General features: G+C 42.7%; 2 protein-coding genes across 2 annotated transcripts; one reads left to right on the forward strand and one right to left on the reverse strand.

Annotated features, from left to right (window-relative positions):
• Positions 1–252: 252 nt before the first annotated feature.
• On the reverse strand, positions 253–17,208 carry LOC136771357 (H-2 class II histocompatibility antigen, A-Q alpha chain). Its single transcript, XM_066723626.1, has 5 exons — positions 17,030–17,208; positions 16,291–16,542; positions 14,844–15,125; positions 4,959–5,088; positions 253–4,727 (listed from the first exon to the last, which is right to left on the reverse strand). The coding sequence occupies exons 1-4, from the start codon at positions 17,094–17,096 to the stop codon at positions 4,964–4,966; spliced, it is 726 nt and encodes a 241-aa protein (XP_066579723.1). The 5' UTR covers positions 17,097–17,208; the 3' UTR covers positions 253–4,727; positions 4,959–4,963.
• A 4,373-nt stretch (positions 17,209–21,581) lies between these two features.
• LOC136772060 (H-2 class II histocompatibility antigen, A-Q alpha chain-like) lies at positions 21,582–23,009 on the forward strand. Its single transcript, XM_066724753.1, is given in 3 exon segments — positions 21,582–21,718; positions 21,720–21,847; positions 22,666–23,009. Coding segments are annotated over 3 exon segments (393 nt in total). The 3' UTR covers positions 22,794–23,009.
• Positions 23,010–24,683: the final 1,674 nt, after the last annotated feature.

Here is a 24,683-nt window from a genome sequence, read left to right on the forward strand (position 1 = left end):
CTGGAATGGCAAATCCAAGCCTGATTGGTTAACAGTGGTGTTATCACATGCCTCATCAATGGCCTGAAGGAGGGTGACATCCTCATGGGGATGACCTTCCACCTCCATGCTGATAAGTATTCCTCAATAGGGTTGAGGAAAGGAGAGTATGGGGGCAGGTATAGGGTCAGGATTTAGTGATTGGCACGAAACCATTCCTGAACCACCATTCCTGACCCTTCTGGGTCCAAAACAAGGAGTCAGACACCAAGATTAGGTAGAGCACTCTTTATTTCATCACATGCAACACCCACCTTTACAAAGGCAGCTCTAGCAGTGGAAAATAACTGAATTAAAGGCAAAATAATGGCTGGGGCTATTCAGAACCCAGGGGGAATACCAAATACAAAACAGACATGCAGAAAATGGAAATAAACAACAAAACGTAATTAATGCACAACAATAATAATCACTTGATTAACTTTTTACAGTCCCTTCAATGTCAATGTCTAATGTCCCCGACTCCTCCGGCTCGGCTGTCGGGTCACTCTCCGCTGGCGGTGCAGGGGGCTGGTGAGCTTGGTAGGGGGCTAGGCGATTGCGGTGCAGCACCACCACCTGGTGTCGCCTCTGCAGTTCTACCTGGTAGCACACCGCCCCCAACACTTCTAGCACTTCGCAGGGGCCTTCCGAAGCTGGGGCAAGCTTAGAGATCAGTCCCTTCTTACAGTAAGGGTTGTAGACCCAGACTCGGTCTCCCGCGGCGAATTGGCGAGGGACCAGACTTTTTTCAAGATGATACCAAGATACAGGAATATCAGAGCCAAGCCAAGCAGGGATAGATTGCAAAACAAAAGAGTAGTGATAAAGCTTAAAATTTGGTAAGGCCAAGCTGCCCACAGATTTGTTGCTGCATCAACACTTGAACACCATATGATAGAGGGTGTGCATGATACACAGACTTTTGTTATTCTGTGCAGACTTTGACCGATTTAGTCAATGGTTTCCTGAAATTCGTCTTTAGATTCTGGGAAGAATTGTGGAAGTCTGTGACTTGTGAACGCACCCATAGAAAACAGCAGTATTAATTATTGTATGTATTAATAGCCTCGGTACTACATCTGAATCATTAATAAAGTACAATATATTCCAAATGCAATATACAGAACTGTGCAAAAGTTTTAGATATGTTAATAGCTTATATTTATCAATTAACTAAATACAAAGTGAGTGAACAGAAGAAAAATCTACATCAAATCAATATTTGTTGTCTAGGTTGACCCAAACATCTTGGAGAACTAACCACCGTTCTTCTGTGGATTTAGGCAGCCTCAGTTGCTTCCCTCTCTTCATGTAATCCCAGACAGACTCACACAGTTTTATTCCTCCTACACAGCTGTTTCTGTTTCAGTTAATGATTATGTTTCAACCTACATATTGAATTGATGATCATTATCACATGTTTGGTGTACAGTGAGGGAAAAAAGTATTTGATCCCCTGCTGATTTTGTATGTTTGCCCACTGACAAAGAAATGATCAGTCTATAATTTTAATGGTAGGTGTATTTTAACAGTGAGAGACAGAATAACAACAAAAAAAAGCTCGTTACCTGTATAAAAGACACCTGTCCACAGAAGCAATCAATCAATCAGACTCCAAACGCTCCACCATGGCCAAGACCAAAAAGCTGTCCAAGGATGTCAGGGACAAGATTGTAGACCTACACAAGGCTGGAATGGGCTACAAGACCATCGCCAAGCAGCTTGGTGAGAAGGTGACAACAGTTGGTGCGATTATTCGCAAATGGAAGAAACACAAAATAACTGTCAGTCTCCCTCGGTCTGGGGCTCCATGCAAGATCTCACCTCGTGGAGTTTCAATGATCATGAGAACGGTGAGGAATCAGCCCAGAACTACACGGGAGGATCTTGTTAATGATCTGGGACCATAGTCACCAAGAAAACAATTGGTAACACACTACGCCGTGAAGGACTGAAATCCTGCAGCGCCCGAAAGGTCCCCCTGCTCAAGAAAGCACATGTACAGGCCCGTCTGAAGTTTGCCAATGAACATCTGAATGATTCAGAGGAGAACTGGGTGAAAGTGTTGTGGTCAGATGAGACCAAAATAGAGCTCTTTGGCATCATCTCAACTTGCAGTGTTTGGAGGAGGAGGAATGACCCCAGAACACCATCCCCACCGTCAAACATGGAGGTGGAAACATTATGCTTTGGGGGTGTTTTTCTGCTAAGGGGACAGGACAACTGCACCGCATCAAAGGGACGATGGATGGGCGAAAGTGCCATCACATCTTGGGTGAGAACCTCCTTCCCTCGGGTCGTGGATGGCTATTCCAGCATGACAATGACCCAAAACACACAGCCAAGGCAACAAAGGAGTGGCTCAAGAAGAAGCACATTAAGGTCCTGGAGTGGCCTAGCCAGTCTCCAGACCTTAATCCCATAGAAAATCTGTGGAGGGAGCTGAAGGTTCGAGTTGCCAAACGTCAGCCTCGAAACCTTAATGACTTGGAGAGGATCTGCAAAGAGCAGTGGGACAAAATCCCTCCTGAGATGTGTGCAAACCTGGTGGCCAACTACAAGAAACGTCTGACCTCTGTGATTGCCAACAAGGGTTTTGCCACCAAGTACTAAGTCGAAGGTGTCAAATACTTATTTCCCTCATTAACATGCAAATCAATTTATAACTTTTTTAAATGCATTTTTCTGGATTTTTTTGTTGTTATTCTGTCTCTCACTGTTAAAATACACCTACCATTAAAATTATAGACTGATCATTTCTTTGTCAGTGGGCAAATGTACAAAATCAGCAGGGGATCAAATACTTTTTTCCCTCACTGTAATTGTTTAATCATACACCTGACTATATGCCTACAAAATGCCTGACTTTGTGCAAATGTACCTAGAAGAATTTAGAAGAATTTTGAAGGCAAAGGGTGGTCACACCAACTATGGATTTGATTTAGATTTTTCTTAAGAACATAAGAAAGTGTACAATCGAGAGGAGGTCATTCGACCCATAGTGCTCATTTGGTATCTATTAATAACTAAGTGATCAAGAATCCTATCCAGTCTATTTTTAAATGTTCCCAAATGGTCTCTTCAGCCACATCGCTGGGGAGTTTGTTCAGATTGTGACGCCTCTCTGTGTGAAGAAGTGTCTCCTGTTTTCTGTCTTGAATGCCTTGAAGCCCAATTTCCATTTGTGTCCCGGGTGCGTGTGTCCCTGCTGATCTGGAAAAGCTCCTCTAGTTTGATGTGGTCGATATCTTTCATGATGTTGAAGACTTGGATCAAGTCCCCACGTAGTCTCCTCTGTTCCAGGGTGAAAAGGTTCAGTTCCTCAGTCTCTCAGTAGGACGTTCCCTTCAGACCTGGAATAAGTCTGGTTGCTCTCCTCTGAACTGCCTCTAGAGCAGCGATATCTTTCTTGAAGTGTGGAGCCCAGAACTGTCCACAGTATCCAGATGAGCTCTAATTGTACAGTCATTGTACAGTCTGAACATGACTGCCCTTGTTCTCAATTCTTCTGTTCACTCACTTTGCATTTTGTTAATTGATAAATAGAATCTATTAACATGTGTATTTCTGAAAGCATTCTTACTTTACAGCATTTTTTCACACCTGCCTAAAACGTTTGCACAGTACTGTAACTGTACTATTACCTGTGTATTTTATTTTATACAACCTTTTTTGCTCATCTTTATCAAGGGTGCCAATCATTTTGGCTACACCCCCTTAAATGTTTTACACATTTTGCTGTGTCAGGGCCTCAAAGTCTCAAGCATTTACAGTGGCTCTCAAAAGTATTCACCCATCTTGCACTTTTCCACATGTCATTGTGTTACAACATGAAATCAGAATGGATTTAATCAGGAGTTTTGTCAGCTGATCAACACAGAAAATGTCCATAATGTCAAAGTGAAAAATATCATCTGCAAATTGTTTTGAATTAATTACAAATACAAAACAGAAAATAATTGAATGCATAGGTAATCACCCCTTTGCTCTGACACACCTGACTGAGCTGTGGGGAAACCAATTGTCTTTAGTCATGTAATTAGTTGAATGGAATCCAGCTCTGTGCAATGAAGGTGCATCACATGATTTCAGGTGGCACAACTGTGACTCTGCCTAGATCAGACCGTCCTCAAAAACTGAGTATCCGGGCAAGAAGGGCACTAGTCAGGGAGGCCACCTAGAGGCCTAGCGCAACTCTAAAGAGTTACAGTCTTCCATGGCTGAGCTGGGAGACACTATGCTACTGCAACAATAGCCCCGTGCTTCACAAAAGTGCCCTTTAGACATCAAATCTGGGCTAGAGTTTGCCAGAAGGCATGTGGGAGACTCTGAGACCAAGTGGAGGAGGATTCTATGGCCTAATGAGACCAAAATAGAGCTGTTTGGGAAAGGTCACTGCTAATCATGACACAGTTATTCTGAGTGATCACCTTTATCCTGTGGTGACACATTTCTCTCCTGATCTGAGTGGTCTCAGGATGACAATGCCCATCCACAGGGCACGAGGCTCACTGAATGGTTTGTTGTGTATGACAATGATGTGACTCATGCTAAGACTGCTATGGACTTTGCAGTCATCAGATTTCAACCTAACACCTATGGAAGATTCTGGACCGATGTAATCAACTGTAATCTGTTATTTTTTGTGTTTTGTTTTGCTAACATAGAGGGAGAGAGTCTACTGTGTTCTTGTGGTCCTTTACACTCTGAAAAATATAATTGATAAATACATATAGTTAAATGAGTAAGAATTAAACTAAATAAATCACCAAATAATTGTTTTCATAAAAAGGGTGTGAATAATTATATAATTAAACTGTATAAAAATATATTTAACTTATTTTACTGCCTTTCTAATAAGCTTTCACTTATGCATTTTACATTTTTCACAATTTACACAGGCAAAAAAACTAAGTCTTGGTGCAGCAGTACTGTACCTGTGTCAGTTGCAGTTTTTGCTCTTGATGAGGAAGAAAGTCCCAGTCACCACTCCCAGCAGCCCCAGCATCAGACCCGCCCCACAGAACGCTGTCGCTCCAACACCGGCCTCTGCCTGCACCTCGGGCTCTGTGTGGAGAGGTGAAACTTCATGCACTGACCACAAACTCAGAAGAAGGTTCTGAATTCTGAGCATAATATAATTTCCCTGTCCTTTCATGTCAAGAGCCATCAACAATAGGGTATTGGTTATCTGGATCTATCTGATCACCGTTTTTGCTATCAGGCTGCACTCAATCCAGGACCTTTTTAATCCAATCAGAACCAGGCCAGGCTGATGGCTGGTTGCTACTGTGCATGTGCATGGCAGGTTGAGGTGCTGGCATTTCTAAGCAAACAGCCCGTATTAAACAGAGAGGATGAATGAAGTTCTATGGAAGGAGCTGCATTGTGTGCCAGTATCTCAACGAGAAGACGACAAGCGCCATGGAGATCCTGGAGTGGTGAAAAGTGTGCTATAGCCAGTTGCCCCGGGATTCAGTTAAACAGAAATAAATTTAAAATGGTGAAACATAAAATAGTTGTTTTTGTTTTTTTTAAGAAGCTGGAGTGCAGAGCAGGCAGACTTTTATGTAGCAGGCATGCAGTGCTAAATGAGGACAGAGAGAACAAATACAGAGCACAACAAGGATTTATTTTAACACTTTAAAATGCTTAGACAAGCTATGTAGAGCTAAAAATAATCTAACAGTTTTGGAACAAGCAATGTTTTTTTTTTTGTCTTTTATTGATTTAGAGTTAATTATAGGGCTAAATATATCCATGTTCAGTAAAGAGATAAAAATCTTTTTTGTTTGTTTGTTTGTACAAGAAAACAATGCAAATGCAAAATAAATTGGTTTTTAGTTTACAATGTTATACTTTATAATACATATCAAACTTTTCTAATAAAAACAATACACTAAAATGCAAATACACATAATAAACAAAACACTGAAACACAAACACAAATAATACGCTATACACTGGAACTCATATGAAAATAATCAAATAATACACTGAAACTCAAAATAACTGTGTGCCCAATGTGCTTGACTTCAGAGCTATCTATGCAAATGTAACCAGGTTGAAATTATTATTTTTTTTGTTGTTGAAACTTCACCAAATCCTGATAAATATTGAATAATATGTGTTTTATTAAGTTCATAACATGTTTTGTACGGTTTAGAGTATATTCAAACTGAAGTGTTAATACCTGTACTGTTGCTTTAAGAGGTCTCAGTATTACGACGTCAACTCTGCGCCTCTCTCAGTTCGCGCTTTGCTCACTGAGAGGAGGTAATGATTTTTCCGCTGGTTATCATTAAGAGTTTATTTCGTTTTGTAGATAATATAATATAACCATATGCAGTTATAAAGTGAATGCTAGTCTTAAGAGTGTAAACATGCAGCCGTGTTGTCAAAATGTAAGCCCTGTAAATACACTTTTACAAGTTATACGGGAGACACATGTTTTTCAGTGCTACGGGGTTTCCTGTGTGTTTATTTGCTAATAGGAGACTGACGAACTACGTGTGTGGAAGAGACTGCAGGTTAAAGAACATTTTTCTGTTTTTTACTGATTTGTACAGGTATGTTTATTCAGTTAGTTCATTATTTACACAAATATTTTACTGGTTGTGTTTAACATTCTGAAAACCATATGTAATCAAATGTATTGGAAATGTATTTTATTTCATTTTATTTTTAAAGTCATCTAAATCACTCTTGTGTTAACGTAGGAACTATGTTAACTTAGATTGCCTATGTAAGTGTAAATTAGCGCAGTTCGCGCTTTGCTCACTGAGAGGAGGAGACTGACGAACTACGTGTGTGGAAGAGACTGCATGTTAAAGAACATTTTTCTGTTTTTTTACTGATTTGTACAGATACCACCGCCATACGGCTTGCATTAAAGGAGCAACCAGTAGCTGTTTGTAGTCCGGGTCCTTCCTTCCGTCAGCACAGTCACAATCACAGAACACAACGCAGATCACGTAGACATCAACGGATGTGCATTTAGCCAGATATACGGCAGACCACGCACACCCGTTACAATGGTGCCGTGACCTTTCAAGGATTGGTCTAAAGATCGACGTCAGCTCGTTCACCGAGGGAGGCTGTTATCACTTTGGGTACTCAGGTATTTCTCTGGACTGTACCAAGTATTTCACTGGACCTTTTTTTTTTTATAGTTAAACCCACGAATTGGGCTATTTCAGCGAAGACCGGACATAAAAAGGAGAAAAAAAATATTGGCCAATATAACAACATCTATGAGACTGAATGATATGATTGTTCAACTTTGTTATTTGATGCTCTTTGATTTTTGCCACATTGTTGCTGATTCTATTTGATTTTGTTTTTCTCAGTTTCATTTGTGTGCAGAGTGACTGAAACATGGCAGAAGGTAAAACATATTCAGTTGAGAGTGAAGGTGATGATGCCGAACGTGCTTCCTTTGAGTGCCAGTTTGGTGTGGGTAGGGGGTTTCTCCATCGACCTCTAGAGACCAGAACACCAGGGCCTAGTGTTGCAGAGTTAGGCTCTCCACGATTTGCCTCTACCCGCTATGTAGATCATGTCAGGTCAAGGCAGGGTGAGCAGAGCCCAGACTTAGGTTCATTAATTACACAGTTAGCTGAACAGCTAGGCAAGTCAATTACAGCTCAGCTACAATCTGACAGGGCCTCACATAGCACCACAACACCCACCCCTATACAGCCTACAGAGACGACGCTACCTAATGTTAGTGTCATCATGCGGTCAGATGCAAGGGAGCCACCTATATTCAGAGGTGACGGCTCAGACAAGTTTACAGTTCACGAATGGGAAAATCTAATGTCTTTGTACTTAACGAAGCGAGCAGTCCCAGTCTCTGAGCATTCGCAAGAAATCCTGGCAAGGCTTATGGGCAAAGCAGGGGATGTGGTAAGGATAAAGCTGCGGAATGACAAATCTATTGACCACACTGCCAATCCTCACATAATCTTTGACATTCTGAAACAATACTTTAGCGAACTAACGTACTCAAGCATGCCTCTAGCGGATTTCTATAATACACTGCCCATGCCAGGTGAAGACGCTATGGAGTATTGGATCAGGCTGAATAAGACAGTGGATGTAGCAGTTGAGTGCCTAAAGAGACAGGGCCGTAGCATCGATGACCCAGGCCATGAAGTCAGCATGATGTTTATTAAACACTGTCCTGATGAGTCTCTCGCAGGTGTTTTCAAGTTCAAGTCTGCAGAGAAATGGTCGGCCTGTGAAATCCAAGAGAGGCTTGATGAGCACATGCAGGGTGAGAAGGCTCGAGCTGCAGCTGTTAAGCCACCTGAGTCAAGCACAGCAGTGCACAAAGTTCACTCCCAGTGTCAGGTGCCTGTGACTGACTCACATGTTCCGCACATCGCTGTTCCTGTAACTTCCCCGAATATTGCTGGTGTCGACAATGATTGCATGAAGAGCTTGGTAAGCTTGTTAGACCGACTAGTCACACAACAGACACAAGTGCCAGCTAAATTCGTCACTCAAGCGGCTGTGCCACATTTCTCCCAGAGGGCATGTAGGGTCTGTGGGACTCCTGATCATTCAACACTGTCTCACTGCAGACGGGAAAACAGATGTCTGAAGTGTTTATCCCCTGGTCACTGGAAAAGGGACTGTCAGCGGACCAACCAACGCAACCGCTTTCAGTCTGGCGACGGTGCTGGTGGGCAAAATCAGCAGTTAAACTAGGAGACCCACACCCGGGGAGGGGCGGTGTGGGTAACGTAGATGAATCCCTCTTTGACACCTGCGACCTGGCAAACCTATATGCGGATAGTTGCGCTGCTGCACCTAAGGGGTCTCGCGTAGTCATCCAAGCTGCTCAGAAGATCCAAGCCTTTGGCGAGCTGTTCTACACACCTGTCCTTGTCAATCACAATGTGCAACTTACAGGCATGTTAGACTCTGGCTCGATGGCATGTAGCATCAGTGAACACGCAGTTGAGAGACTCAGCTCTGCCGGTGTCTTACCTGAGAAACAGCACCCTGAAGAGAACATTGTCCTGATTGGCTGTGGTGGCTTGCAGGCTCGACCTGAGGGCTTTTATGACTTGGAGATGCAGATTTACGGTGTTCGCATTGTTGTACCCACCTTGGTTGTGCCCGGTCAGCATGACGATCTCATCTTGGGTTCCAATGTCATTAAACATCTGATACGGGTCCTGAAAAGTGACGACGGTTACTGGGATATTGCATCCAGACATGACCATCAGTCTGAACCTGAGGTTGATCGCTTCTTGTCGATGTTCACCAATGTCGAACGCTGGAGAGGGATTGCAGCCCCGGAAAAAATAGGCACTGTCAAGCTCACCCAGGCGGTGACACTCCTACCCAGACATGAACACTTGGTTTGGGGCAGACTCCCTGCTAATGTACCTATGTCACCTGGCAGCACAGTTGTTGTAGAACCGACCAGTTCAAAGGCCGTGCCACGAGGTGTGCTCGTAGGTCGTCTTGTCACACCTCTCTGGGGTGATGGGTGGGTGCCAATGACAGTTGTGAACCCTTCTGAGAAAGCGATCACCCTAAAGAGGAATTGCAAATTGGCGGATGTATCTCCATGCTTGGCAATCGAAGACCTAGATGCTTTCCAGGGTCTACAGGTTGCAGAGAAACCAAAGGACACAGAGCAACAACAATCACAGGCATTTAAGCAACGGCCTAATAGAGGTAAACAACCAGATGCAGAGAATCCAGGAACTAACATCTCTTTCAGTGCCTGTCCTGATACTCCGCTGACAAAGAGTTTGGTTGAGTTAGGCCTTGGCGACATTGACATAAGCTCATGTCAGGTTAGTGAAGCCTGTAGGTCTCAGCTAACGCAGCTGCTAACCGAATACCAGGACATCTTCTCCAAGCACCCACTGGACTGTGGTGAAGTCCAGGGGTATACGCACCGCATTCATCTCACTGATGATCGGCCTTTTCGCTTACCATACAGGAGAGTTCCCCCAGCCCATTACCAGAAATTGAGGCAGGTTCTCACTGATATGGAGGAGAGAGGGATTATCAGGAAGTCGTCAAGTGAATATGCTTCGCCACTGGTGATGGTGTGGAAGAAGGACGGTGGGTTGCGTATTTGCACCGACTTCAGGTGGTTGAATGCCAGGTCTTTAAAGGACGCCCATCCATTGCCACACCAGTCTGACTGCTTGGCTGCCCTTGGTGGCAACTGCCTCTTCAGTACAATGGACCTCACCTCTGGCTTTTTCAACATTCCGATGCACGAAGACGACAAGAAATACACAGCTTTCACGACTCCCCTTGGACTGCATGAATACAACCGCATGCCACAGGGGCTGTGTAACAGTCCGGCATCCTTCATGAGGATGATGACTGGGATCTTTGGGGACATGAACTTCACGAAACTCCTGTGTTATCTTGATGATCTTTTAGTCTTCGCACCATCAGAGGAAGAGGCTCTGTCCAGGCTCCACACAGTGTTTCAGAGGTTACGGGAGAACAACTTAAAACTGGCCCCTAAGAAGTGCCATCTGTTGCAAAAACAAGTCGGCTTCCTTGGTCATGTCATCAACGGTGGGGGTGTGTCCGTTGACCCCACCAAGGTGGAGGTAATTTCTAAAATGAAAGTTCAAGATCTGATGGAGAATGATGAGTGCACGCCCTCTGTTCGGAGGATTAAATCATTCCTTGGCATGGTGTTTTATTATCAGCACTTCATCCCAAACTGTTCCTCCATTGCAAAACCTTTGTTTGCACTAACGGCAGGGCAAAAGAGACGAGGAAAGTTGGCGAAGGACAGGAAGTCTCTCGGTGTTTATCGCAAGCTTACTCCTGCAGATTGGTCTGTGGAATGTGAGGTCGCCTTTGACCAGTTGAAAACCATGCTGTTGGAATGTGTCGTACTTGCCCACCCAGACTTCGATGAACCATTTATCTTGTCAGTTGACGCGTCATTGGACGGGCTTGGTGCGGTGCTGTCTCAAGTGCCCCAAGGGGAATCCAAGGCCAGACCTATTGCTTTTGCGAGCAAGACACTCAGTGCATCACAGCGGAAATATCCTGCCCATAGACTGGAGTTCATGGCTTTGAAGTGGAGTGTATGCGATAAGTTTAGCCACTGGCTGAAGGGGCATAGCTTCACTGTTTGGACGGATAATAATCCACTTACTTACCTTCTAACTAAGCCAAAGCTTGACGCGTGTGAAATCCGCTGGGTGTCTAAACTTGCATCGTACAACTTTGATCTCAAACACCTGCCTGGAAGGAGAAATGTGGTGGCCGATGCCCTGAGCCGTGACCCTTTTTCAAAATCCATTGGACGGAGGCTGCTGAAGGAGCCGTATTCCAATCTGATTCAGGTAGCCAATGCCGTGGAGGAGGATTCTGTGCAGGATGTTTTCAGGGTCAGCTGCCAGTCCCAGACCCACAGATCTATAAACAACTCTGTGTGTAATGCGGCCGAGATCAGAGCTCTTTGTCAGGCACACTGTGACTGGGTGGATGCGGCAGAGTTCAGAGCACTCTGTTTAGCCCAACACGTTCAGCAGCTATCAAGTGGTCTGGATCTTTTGCCAGTGCTCTCTGCCCAGGAGCTACAGTTGAGTCAGCAGCAAGACATTGTCATCTCTCAGGTTTTACCCTTCATTGCCACCAGGAGGCGACCATCTAGGCGAGAAAGGCATGGTGCTGACTCAAATGTACTCAGGTTGTTCAAACAATGGGACAAGCTGGAAGTCCGTGATGGTGTTTTGTATAGGGTGACAAGGGACCCTGTTTCCAAGCAGAAAAGATCCCAGTACGTGTTGCCTCAGGGTCTAAAGGATAAAGCGTTGTCAGGCATCCACGATTTGGCAGGTCATCAGGGTCAAGATCGTACTCTTTCACTTGCGAGGCAGCGCTTTTATTGGCCTGATATGGAGAAAGATGTACGGGCGTATGTCAGATGTTGCCAAAGATGTGTGGTTGGAAAAACACCGGAACCTGCTGCTCGTGCACCCCTGGAAAGCATCAAGAGCTCTGCTCCAATGGAGTTGGTGTGCATGGATTTTTGGTCGGCAGAAGACAGCAAGCAGCGATCTGTGGACGTTCTAGTTGTCACCGACCACTTCACCAAACTCGCTCATGCATTCCCATGTCCCAATCAAACAGCAAAGCAGGTCGCAAAGAAGCTCTGGGATAATGTGTTCTGCGTTTATGGTTTCCCTGAAAGGATACATACTGATCAGGGCGCCAATTTCGAGAGCAGTTTGATTGCAGAGCTACTCCGGCTGGCTGGTGTTGCGAAATCCCATACAACAGCCTACCACCCAATGGGCAATGGGGGGACAGAGCGATTCAACCGCACTTTGGGCAGTATGCTCCGTACTCTTCCCCTCAAAGAAAAGCACCAGTGGCCTCAACAGATCCAGACCCTCACGTTCGCTTATAACGCCACTGTTCATGAGACTACAGGCTACGCGCCCTTTTTCCTCATGTTTGGGCGTGTCCCTAGACTGCCAGTTGACGTCATGTTCAAGCAGGGGTTGAATGACCCTGGAGTCGTTGACTATGACTCGTATGGCAAGTCTCTGCTTTCCTCCCTGCAAAGTGCTATGGAGATCGCCCAGAAACACTCATCAGCCGAGCAGCAACACCAGGCCCAGCAATACAACAGACGTGTCAAGGGTACTTCCCTGTCTGTAGGTGATCGTGTTCTGGTGGCAAATAAGACAGAACGTGGGAAGAGAAAGTTGGCCGACAAGTGGGAGGATGGGGTATACACAGTTGTGGGTGCGAATCCCAGCATCCATGTCTACAAAATACAAGATACAAATGGACACACAAGAGTTGTGCATAGGAATCTGTTACTTGAGGTCAACTTCCTGCCACTCCCTGGGATGTGTCAAGATGAATCTGAACATGCTGGTGACGTGTCATTGGAAAGTGAGGAGTCTGATCAGGAAGATTGCGACTCTGGTGATGAAACAGCTATTATGGTCGGAGTGATGCCTCAGGAAGACACTGCACAGGATTTGTCATGCTCTGGGGATGAGACGGAGCCTGCAGTCTTGTCGCCTGGAGACTGTCCCGAGTCTAAGTTGTCTGATTCACAAGAACTAGTCCCACCCGGTCTAGTTCCTAGTCCTGCTAGGGTCATTGTTGACAGTCCATCCACTGCACCTGCACCACATGTTGACACCTCAGTTCGCACTGACTCACACTCACACAGTGGATCGAATAGCCACATTAGGACACGTGCAGGGAGACTGGTGAAGTCAGTTAACAGATTGATAGAATCAATGATTCAGAAACCATTCCAAAAGGGTCCAAATATTTTACTTAGTGACTATTGAGCTTTAACATATGTTCAAAATGCGTATGCGCTGAGATTTTTGGTTTAGTGCAAAATTTGAGTGATATTATGTGTACAAATGTCTACAGGATAATATTTTCTGAGGTCAAGTGTTGTGTGGCGTACTAGGCGTCACATTAATCTAGGGGAATTTAGAGACCTGATCAACCTCTTTCTTTCCTGAACCTTGTATTTGAGGTAACTTTTAAGTTAACTGTGGACTAGGTCTACCTTTTCACTTGTGCCAGTTTGTGTCAGTAGTAGACATTTCCTCCTGTAAGACATTCCTCAATCAGGATGTTGGTGAATTTCAGGAGGGGTGAATGTAACCAGGTTGAAATTATTATTTTTTTTGTTGTTGAAACTTCACCAAATCCTGATAAATATTGAATAATATGTGTTTTATTAAGTTCATAACATGTTTTGTACGGTTTAGAGTATATTCAAACTGAAGTGTTAATACCTGTACTGTTGCTTTAAGAGGTCTCAGTATTACGACGTCAACTCTGCGCCTCTCTCAGTTCGCGCTTTGCTCACTGAGAGGAGGTAATGATTTTTCCGCTGGTTATCATTAAGAGTTTATTTCGTTTTGTAGATAATATAATATAACCATATGCAGTTATAAAGTGAATGCTAGTCTTAAGAGTGTAAACATGCAGCCGTGTTGTCAAAATGTAAGCCCTGTAAATACACTTTTACAAGTTATACGGGAGACACATGTTTTTCAGTGCTACGGGGTTTCCTGTGTGTTTATTTGCTAATAGGAGACTGACGAACTACGTGTGTGGAAGAGACTGCAGGTTAAAGAACATTTTTCTGTTTTTTACTGATTTGTACAGGTATGTTTATTCAGTTAGTTCATTATTTACACAAATATTTTACTGGTTGTGTTTAACATTCTGAAAACCATATGTAATCAAATGTATTGGAAATGTATTTTATTTCATTTTATTTTTAAAGTCATCTAAATCACTCTTGTGTTAACGTAGGAACTATGTTAACTTAGATTGCCTATGTAAGTGTAAATTAGCGCAGTTCGCGCTTTGCTCACTGAGAGGAGGAGACTGACGAACTACGTGTGTGGAAGAGACTGCAGGTTAAAGAACATTTTTCTGTTTTTTACTGATTTGTACAGATACCACCGCCATACGGCTTGCATTAAAGGAGCAACCAGTAGCTGTTTGTAGTCCGGGTCCTTCCTTCCGTCAGCACAGTCACAATCACAGAACACAACGCAGATCACGTAGACATCAACGGATGTGCATTTAGCCAGATATACGGCAGACCACGCACACCCGTTACACAAACACATTATATGCTCCAGAAGAATAAAAAATAACACACACAGAGCAATATATATTAATCTGAACACATCTGTGTTTATAAACTCCATATCCAGACTGTCTCTATAAAATATTTGCAAGTTTCTCAAATCAATTCTGTAATTTATGAATGTATTTCTATGGCTTGTAATTGTACGGTGTTGCTTGTGTGCACTCACCCCAGATCCTGGTGAGGGGCTTGTCCAGAGTCTGGTGCTCCACGCTGCAGGAGTACACGTCTCCGGCCTCCAGAGTGGTGTTCAGGTAGGAGAACACCCTGTAGGTGTAGTCCCTATTGGGGTAGAACTGGGTCTGGCTGATGCCCTGGTGCACTGGCAGCTCGTTCTTGGTCCACCTCACAGTGATGACGGGAGGGTGGAAATCAGTGACGTAGCAGATCAGGGTGTTGGGCTTCCCCAGGGTGACCTGGTTCTCTGGATACAACACTGCTGTAGGAGGGTCTGTGAACACAAACACTTCATACTCAAGCACTGCAATCTGAATTGTCTTTGCTATTTCTACTCATGTTTATTCTGCAATATGTCAATTATTAAAATACACTTAAAACCAGTGTACCAAAATATGACAGCACTTAAAGATAAAGTAAAATGGAGTATTTTGAATTAACGTAAAAATAAAAAATAACAACGGGTACATTTTCAGATTATAGTATTGTAAATACTTGTGTTGGACAACTGAAATGTGTGTGGAGTTGTCCCATGTGTCCTGACCTGCCTGAAAAATACATTAGGAGTAAATATCTTCTTGGGTTTTATTTATTTATTTATTTATTTATTTATTTACTGTGAGTCCGTTTGCCACGGTATTCCTCACACTTGCACACAACAAAATTAATGTTTTAATAACCATTACATAACACCTTACACCCTGACCCTTGCCTGACTAAAACTAAACCACATTACTACACTTACATTAAGTTCTCATTTGCAGTTGTAGCATATATAATATATTTTATTATTTAAAACATTGTATTTTAATTATCTGCTGTAATTCTTAAATTGTATAAGGAAGTATTTAATGTTTAAATATTGGAGTGGTTTGTATGCAAGTCAGGATTTTTGCTTTTCACAGTTAAATTGATCAAAGAGCTAGACGTCAGTAACTGAAAATAAATAAAATCCCCAAAACATTGCAAGTAAATGGATATTAACATTGCTTCCAGAAGCAGATTCCATATTACCCAAGAGGGTGGACTGGAACCTCACTCACTGGACTAGACTTAAGATAAACAGTCTCATGAGTAAGTCTACGATAACAACACACCCTGGTGGTGGGGGCACTATGACTAGACACCCCCTGGCTGCAGTCTGCCTTACCCTTCTCCAAAAGGAGGCATTGATCCAGAGCAACAAAAGTCTAAGCTTACAATAATGATACTAAGTGAGAAAATGCTACTGGGACGAAAAAAAAATGCTTCAAGGTAGTGAACAGAACACCAAATAATGAATCTCTGGGGCAAAGTCCTCCAAAACTGAGCTTTAGTGGAAAAAGTGTACAGGAAAATAGAATCTTAAATTGTCTTAGAAACCTAATATATGAAGGATGACATGTAAAGTTTCTGGCTGAATTAAGTGAAATAATATGTGCAGAGTTATTGTGGCTCACCATGCTCCTCTGGCGGATATTTCTCACACTTAGCAAAGCCCTCCACGTTTTGTCTGCAGACATCTCTGTTCTGAAGTGCCATTGTAATTACTCCTGGATCTATATCCCAGACTGAAAAATCAGGGAGGCGCTGAACAGCCACCTTTCGGTCAAAATCGATGTAGAACAGTTCATCCCCATCTGTCTCCACCTCATTCTCTGCCTCAGTGATATTTGAAATACAGAAGTCCATACTCATAAACTGGTGCCCCACTGAGAAGAAAAAAAAAACCATACAGGACAAAAAGTTTGTTAGAAGGGGTGTCTCCCAGGGGGCCCTGAATGGTAATTTAATTAAGAAGTAAATATGCCATGTAGTTGCCCCCAAACTATTAATGAAATTGAAAAATGGCACACCCAATGAGACCCCAGTAGATGGAATGAGTGAAGGAGAAAGTAAGATTATTTTCTGTATTAACTGTATAATATTGGTAAGAACTTTAATAATACATTGCCAAAATAATACTGTTATGCAAGATATACATTATTATTAATTTAACAGTGCAACAATGAAAATGTTAAACTCTATATAACTGATTAAGAAGCACTGTAAACAGCAGATACGTAACTCTGATAATTAATTTAAAATACTTTAATACAACAACATTAACTGGATTACAAGAATAACATAAATGTGAATTTAACGTATTTTATAATAATTCCGTAAACAGTAAAGGATTTAAAATATGAATATACTTACACCTCAGGCCCCATGCAGAGGCAGGGACTGAGGCCAGAGTCAGGGCTATGAAGAAAGAAACCCTCATGCTGTTCAATGTATCTTGGCTTATTCCCTCCAATACAGCTTGCCTGCAATGATTAAGGGCTGCCTGCTTGTCTCTGTGAAGGAAGACAGGCTCTCACTCACCTACTGGTTTAATGCACTCAGGAGCAGTGAAACTATTTTACCAGAAGCCAGTATTTAAAATCAGTCTCTTATTTTCCATCAGCCAATGAGAAATGAAAGCCTTCTTTCAACTTAGTTGCTGGGCAGAAAAGCATTTTCAACAGCAAAAAGAGATAGAAAAGTGTTGTTTTTACTTATGTATTTGTGTATTAAATTTAATGTTAAATGTGTTAATATTAATATTAAATAAACCACTGCTGTGGTCCCTCGTGCTTATTTCACATCTGTTTTCCTACTAAGAAAACAAAACTGCAACTTTGTAAAGTGCCATATCTTCCACTAATTACTTATTTAAAATATACATAATTTACACTCTTATTTTATAAATGGCATAGATAGGATGGAAAATGCTATAAACCTCTTTGACTGAAATGACAAGTGTAGGAGGTAGAACAACTGCAGAATTTGTTGATTTTGGCAATTCTGGCAACTAAAACAAACTCTGACAGATGTCTGTACTCTTCTCCAGTAAAATTACAGAAACTTACAGAAATTACAGAAATTACAGAGTCAAAACCAGCAGGATCAGGGCCACCAGGCCAGGTTGCACTGGATAACACAGAAAACAGACTGAAGAAGGAGGGCAGGGAGCAATAGATGCCTGCACACCATCCAGATAAGACCGCAGGAGCAGGGTCAAATGTGTGTGTTTAGGAAGGTGTTAATTAAGTTAGTAATTTTGGTTGAACTGGTCACTTTATTAAAGTCCTCTGTGCTGTTTGGAGCCCATTTGTATGATTGCTTAAGGTTGTACAGCTTACAGGGCTGTGATATTGTGTGGTGACTGTGGCCTGACAGTGAAAGCGTTTATAAGACTGGGGTCCATGTCAGTGAGGGCGTAGTTGACTACACTTGTCCCAAGAGCTGAACAATATGTGAACCTCCCTAAAGAGTCACCTTTGATCCTGCCAATAAGGATATACAGGCCCAGGGCCTGACAGAGATGCCGTTCTTGTTGACAGTTCTTGTTGATGCCATTCTCGGCCATTCTTGTTTGACAGCCCAGTCTGGGTTGTTCCTCTACAGTGTGATGGGGGTGAGGCCGAAAACCTGGCTGTGTCCCTGTGTGCTGATGCAGTCGGGCTTGGTGCCTGTCCGAGCATTGAAATCCCCACAGAGCAGCACCTTCCCCTGGGCCTTGAAAAGGCCGATCTCTCTGTGGAGGGTGTTGAAGAAATCCTCATAATAATATGGGGATTCTAGGGGAGGGGTGTACGCTGCACACAGGTATAGATCACTGTCGCTCAGGCCTGTGTTTGTGTTAAGTTTGAGACATATGTGTGTCTGGCCTACTGCGGCTGTGCTGATGTGACTGCCGAGGGCCCCCCTGTACCACACTATGATCTCCCAGGTGTCCCTGCTGCGCCGTGTGGAGCTGCGCTTCAGGGAGGGCACTATGAGCTCCCTATAGCCTGAGGGGCAGTGGGTGGGCACGTCCCCCCGACACCACATCTCCAGCAGAATCACAATGTCACAGCATTCAATGCTCTCGATGAAATCTGGGGCTGTGCTCTTGGGCCCGAAGGTTGAGGAGCCCATTTTCAAAACACATCACATGCGCATCATTCTTGGTGAAACAACAAAAAATATGAAAAAATTAAAATAAACTAACATTTTTAAACATTTATAAAATTATAGATATTTAGGTAGTCTATTTATACATATTTATAAACAGAATTACAGATTTTAATAGGATATTTTTTATGTTATCATCAGGGTTCTAAATTAACTTTTTTGATCACCAGCCAATGTGGCTGGTAACTTTTCAAAGTTACCAGCCAATCAGAATTTCCACTAGCCAAATTTTTTTCCGGTGAAAATAAAGAGAAATTATGAGTGCCACTGAATGCATTTGATCATTTTATTAACATTGTTGGCATGAAAAACACAACAAAATATACACAGAAAGTGCAAACATTTCATTTCAAGTTTGGGATATATCTATCATTTAAATCACATGTCTTCAGAGCTCTTCTTCTTCTTCAGAGGTGCCATCAGAATCTGAGCCACCCTCTGTTCCTTTTGTTCCATGTTTGCGCACAAAGTCAGGCAGGCCTGCGTGTGCGCAAACTGTCAGCATGCCAGATGTCAATGGCTTTGGTTGGATCAAAGTCTTTGATGTCAGTAACTACACCATTGTTTACTCCTGTCATTACAGATGCTCCATCTGTGGTGATTGCCACTAGCTTGTTCTTCCAACCAGTGCTGACACCACTTTCCATTATACTGCACACTGTTTCAGCTATATTTGTAGCATCTGGCATTGAGACAGCTTTTACCCCGACAAAATCAACTTTGACCTTCCCCTCACTGGCACTCCTGACGTAGACCATTTCTTCTTCCATCACTGCACTGTCAAGGGATCTATCTGACATGACCGAGATGAACTTGCCATCTGATAATCTTGCCCTCATCTTTCTTCTCTCATCCTCTGCTATGTAGTGTATGAACTCTTTTGCCTGGTAGTCATTTGTGTATGTCTCTCCTATCTTCAAGACTTTCTTCCTGTCCACCCTGAAATTAATTTTTGTGTAAATGAAGCCACTGTTAGCGGCTACAACACAGTACATTTCAGTGAGATTTTTTTTTTTTGAAACCCCCAAACGTAAAGTTTCATCTGTTTCTATGGAAGCACCCTGAATCGTATTAAATGCACTGTTTCTAAAACATGTAAATAGTAACGTTAATTCACTTACTCACACATTCATGCGAAGTCGGTGAAAGGCCTGCCCTTTTTTCCGATGGCGTGGGCATTTCGAAAAAGTAGCTGCATCTTCTCCAACTCAGACGTCTTCAATAAAGCGAGGCTTCTCCCAGCAAGGCTCTCAATACGACCTGTCTTGGCAGTTTTAATGCTAAGGCTGTCCTGATGACTTCGGGGACTCTCATGGTCCTTTACTGCCTCGAATTATTAGTTCCCACCACGAAATTGTTCGTTTTGTTTTTTTCTTTCGCGTAGACAAAACATGACGACATTTTCATGATCAAACACAAGCCATTCACGACCCGTCAGCCATTTGGCATTACATTTTCTTTTCTTTGTTTCTCTGTCTTCATCCCCTGGCTCGTTCCTCTTCTCGCCCCCAGAAGTCTGTCCCAACCACTGCCGCATTTAGTTTAATCTTAACTTTTTACTTTACTTTACTAGCTAACTCCCTCCTCTTTCAGTCTATGCTCCCTGCTCTGGCTCCATTCGCTCATATTCTTCTTTGTGTTTTCTGGTGGACGCTCCGTTCGTTTCCATGGTTTCTCGTGCTGGTTTCACTGCAAACTGCGCGCAGCCAAGGGGCGAATGAAACGTCATCACGTAGCATTACGGCACAGTGTTCATGGGAAATGTAGGAAGTACTGCCAGGAGGATAAATGACCGAGAACAGAGAATTTTGTATCATGCATGTAATGCCTCATGCATCACCGGCCAAACTGGCTAGTACGTTTTTATTAACACCCGCCAAAATGAATTTTAACCCACATTTGGCGGGTTGGCGGGTGTTAATTTAGAACCCTGCCTAGGAGTCTATGTGGACTTCTCACTTTCTCCATCCAAACAATGTGGGAAGCAATTAAAAGGCAAACAGTGTTAGGGTATATTGTCAAAAGTGTAGAATTGAGCACAAGGGCAGTGATGTTCAGACTGTACAATGCACTAGTTAGAGCTCATCTGGATACTGTGGACAGTTCTGGGCTCCACACTTCAAGAAAGATATCGCTGCTCTAGAGGCAGTTCAGAGGAGAGCAACCAGACTTATTCCAGGTCTGAAGGGAATGTCCTACTGAGAGACTGAGGAACTGAACCTGTTCACCCTGGAACAGAGGAGACTACGTGGGGACTTGATCCAAGTCTTCAAAATCATGAAAGGCATCGACCACATCAAACCAGAGGAGCTTTTCCAGATCAGCAGGGACACACGCACCCGGGGACACAAATGGAAATTGGGCTTCAAGGCATTCAAGACGGAAAACAGGAGACACTTCTTCACACAGAGAGGCGTCACAATCTGAACAAACTCCCCAGCGATGTGGCTGAAGAGACAATTTGGGAACATTCAAAAACAGACTGGATAGGATCCTTGATCACTTAGTTATTAATGGAAACCAAATGAGCATGATTGATTGGAAACTTTCTTGTGTTTATATGTTCTTATAGTTACAATATAAAACAACATAAATGGTGAGATAAAAATATAAAACATAAGATGATAGGACATCCCAGCATCCTTTTATAGTGACGGTAGCAAGGTACACATACGTTTTAAATTTAATTGAATAAGACTTTCTATTTCTTAATGGTTCTTGAGACTTTTTCACAGCACTGCACATTGTCCCCACAGACCCCCCTGATGTAATGGTGTACCCAAGGAACATGCTGGAACTGGAGACACCCAATACAGTCATCTGCGCCGTCAAGAACTTCCACCCAATGGATGTCAATGTGACTTGGACCAAGAATAACCACCTTGTGTCAGAGGGAGTTAGACAGACAGCTGCTGTCCAATGAAGATTTCACCTTCAATATGTTCTCCTTCCTGAACTTCACTCCTGAGCTGGGAGACATCTACTCCTGCCAGGTGGAGCACAGTGCTCTTCCACAAGTGCTCACCAGACTCTGGGGTGAGTCAGAATGTGTAAGCAGTTAATTAGTTTGGAAAAAAAAATATATATATAGAGTGGCTATTGGAAGTATTAACCCCCATTGTAGTTTTTCACATTTTGGTTTGTTACAACCTGACATTTTGATGCATTTAATGCAATAATAATAATACAATAATTTAAATGTTTTTTCCCTTGAACGGAGTCCATCTGTGCGAAATTGAAGTGGTTCACATGACTTCAGATTCAAGACATTCAAGTCTCTGTAAGGTCCCACAGTTGGGTAGTGCATTCAAAGCAAATAAACTACAATGAAGACCAAGGAGCTTTCAGAACAACCCTATGGATAAAGTTGCAGAAAGTGACAGATCAGGGGAAGGGTATAAAAGGATTTCAAAAGCATTGAATATCCCTCGGAGCACAGTCAAGTTAATTAATGCTGCTTAGAGCAGCCATCCTTCCAAACTGAACAGATGGGTAAGAAGCTAAATGATGCTAAATATAGGCAATTCCTTGAGGAAAATCTGTTTCAGTCTGAAAAAGCCCCAAGACTGGAGTGGAGATTTACCTTTCAGCAGGACAATGACCCCAAGCACACAACACAAGTGACACAAGAACCTGTCCTACAGTAAAACTCTGTGACAAGATTGACGATTGCTGTCCACCAACAATTCCCATCCGACTTGACAGAGGTTGAACAATTTTGCCAAGAAGAATGAGTAATATTTATAATAATTTCTTCAGTTCTCTTCTCAATTCAGTCCTGTAGCAGTGTCGTTTTTATTACCTCTAAACGATATAATCTTGGATTATAATAGACATGGACTTTGTTTTCTCAGAGGTGGACATTGAGGAAAAATCATCAAACGTCGGTGCGACAGTGTTCTGTGGAGCTGGTCTGACTTTCGGGCTGCTGGGAGTGGCTGTGGGGACTTTCTTACTCATTAAAGGGAACAACTGTGAATAAATGAGGTATGGGAGAGAAATTTAAGCAAACAAAAAAAGTAGAATTAATGTGTAATACTACAGACGTAAATCTGCTAATTTATATTCCACCCCTTGCATGACTGAATTGGGTTGTAAAAATATTTGTTTATGTTTATTTCCCCTGATGTGGTCAGATGTGTTGTTTATGGAGGCAAGACCATATCTGTAGCTTTTGGAAAACATTTGCTGTAAATTCCTTTTCTATCCACACTTAGGTTAACCTTTTTATTGAATTTTAAGTACCTTCTTTTCTAAAGTTGGTGTAGATCTCTGTAATGGGTACGAGGGACACCAGAATAAAGTTTAAACATTTATTTGTACAACTCGTTCATGTTATTTGCCTCCAGCCACCATGATACACATCTCTACACTACAGATGGGTGACAAATTAAAGGAAAAACCTGAATAAATGAGTGGAGGAACATAACAAATGCAGACGCCTCCACACAGGTGTACTGCATGATACAATTAAGCAATTAACATCCTATCATGCTCTGTGGCACGAATACAAATGCTGAGCAGGCACTGTTAACCTCGATTTTGGATCAAGATGGCAAGAGGAAAGTATCTCAGTGACTGTGAAAGATGGGGCGTTATTGGGGCACAAATGGCAGGAGCTCCAGTCACACAGACGTTCAACTGGCTTGTGTTCTGGACAAGTGGGCGAGTGCATGTGTGGGACACCAAGAGAACGGGACAGGCCTGACTGCTGGACCCCTACAGTGAGGGGGTCTGGAGGCTCTGTTACGCTGTGGGGGGCATTGTCCTGGCATGGTTTGGGTCCACTTGTCCCTTAGAGGGAAGAGTCACTGCAAATCATGACACAGTGATTCTGAGTGATCACCTTTATCCTATGGTGACACATTTCTGTCCTGAAGGGAGTGGTCACTTCCAGGATGACAATGCCCATCCACAGGGCACGAGGGTCATTGAATTGTGTAATGAGTATGAAGATGTTGTGACTCATATGCTATGGCCTTCACAGTCACAAGATCTCAACCCAATTGAACATCTATGGGAGATTGTGGACCGACGTGTTGGACCGATGTTTTAGAAACAGTTTTCCATTCTTAGTACAATTGAAAGGAGATGAACAAGGTTGTCCATTAACCTCAAACAAAAAGCAGCCCTTAAAAAGCTCACATTTTTAATAATCATATACACATTTATTCTGACATATAAAACAAATTTGAGTTGTTCTTTTAAAATGTTTGCCAATAAATATTCAACTTTACCTTTTTGTATTTCAGGTGTGACATTTTTGTTGAAGATAAAAATAAAGCAAAGTATTGATTTCTGGAATGACATTTCCTATTACAAATTAATTTTAAGGTGCTTTGAGAGTCATGTCTTTTAGCACTTTAGCTTGTTTCTGACTCTTGAAAAGCTCTTCTGGTTTGATGTGGTCGATGCCTTTCATGATTTTGAAGACTTGGATCAAGTCCCCACGTAGTCTCCTCTGTTTCAGGGTGAAAAGGTTCAGGTCCTCAATCTCTCAGTAGGACATTCCCTTCTGACCTGGAATAAGTCTGGTTGCTCTCTTCATTACTAATATTCTTGCAAACTACCCTGGATTATGTCTCATATTCTCATTTTACTACACAATCAAGCATATCGCAATGTTACCAGCTGTATTATTCACATTCTCAACTCAACTCAAAACATTCTCATATCCAGTTGATTAATTTACATTAATTAACACATTTAGGGCTTGCAAATATAAGCAAGAGCAATTTAATTCTCGCTACTTGTGTTGGGGAAGGTTGGAAAACCCAGTGGCTAAAATCTCTCCCTGGAGTGGGTGCCTCTAAATTGGCTAGGGACAATACCCAGGAGCTGGTCCGCACTATGGGTGTCCACTTTCCCTTCT

The sequence above is a fragment of the Amia ocellicauda genome, chromosome 15, assembly GCF_036373705.1.
Source record: "Amia ocellicauda isolate fAmiCal2 chromosome 15, fAmiCal2.hap1, whole genome shotgun sequence".
Taxonomy (NCBI): domain Eukaryota; kingdom Metazoa; phylum Chordata; class Actinopteri; order Amiiformes; family Amiidae; genus Amia; species Amia ocellicauda.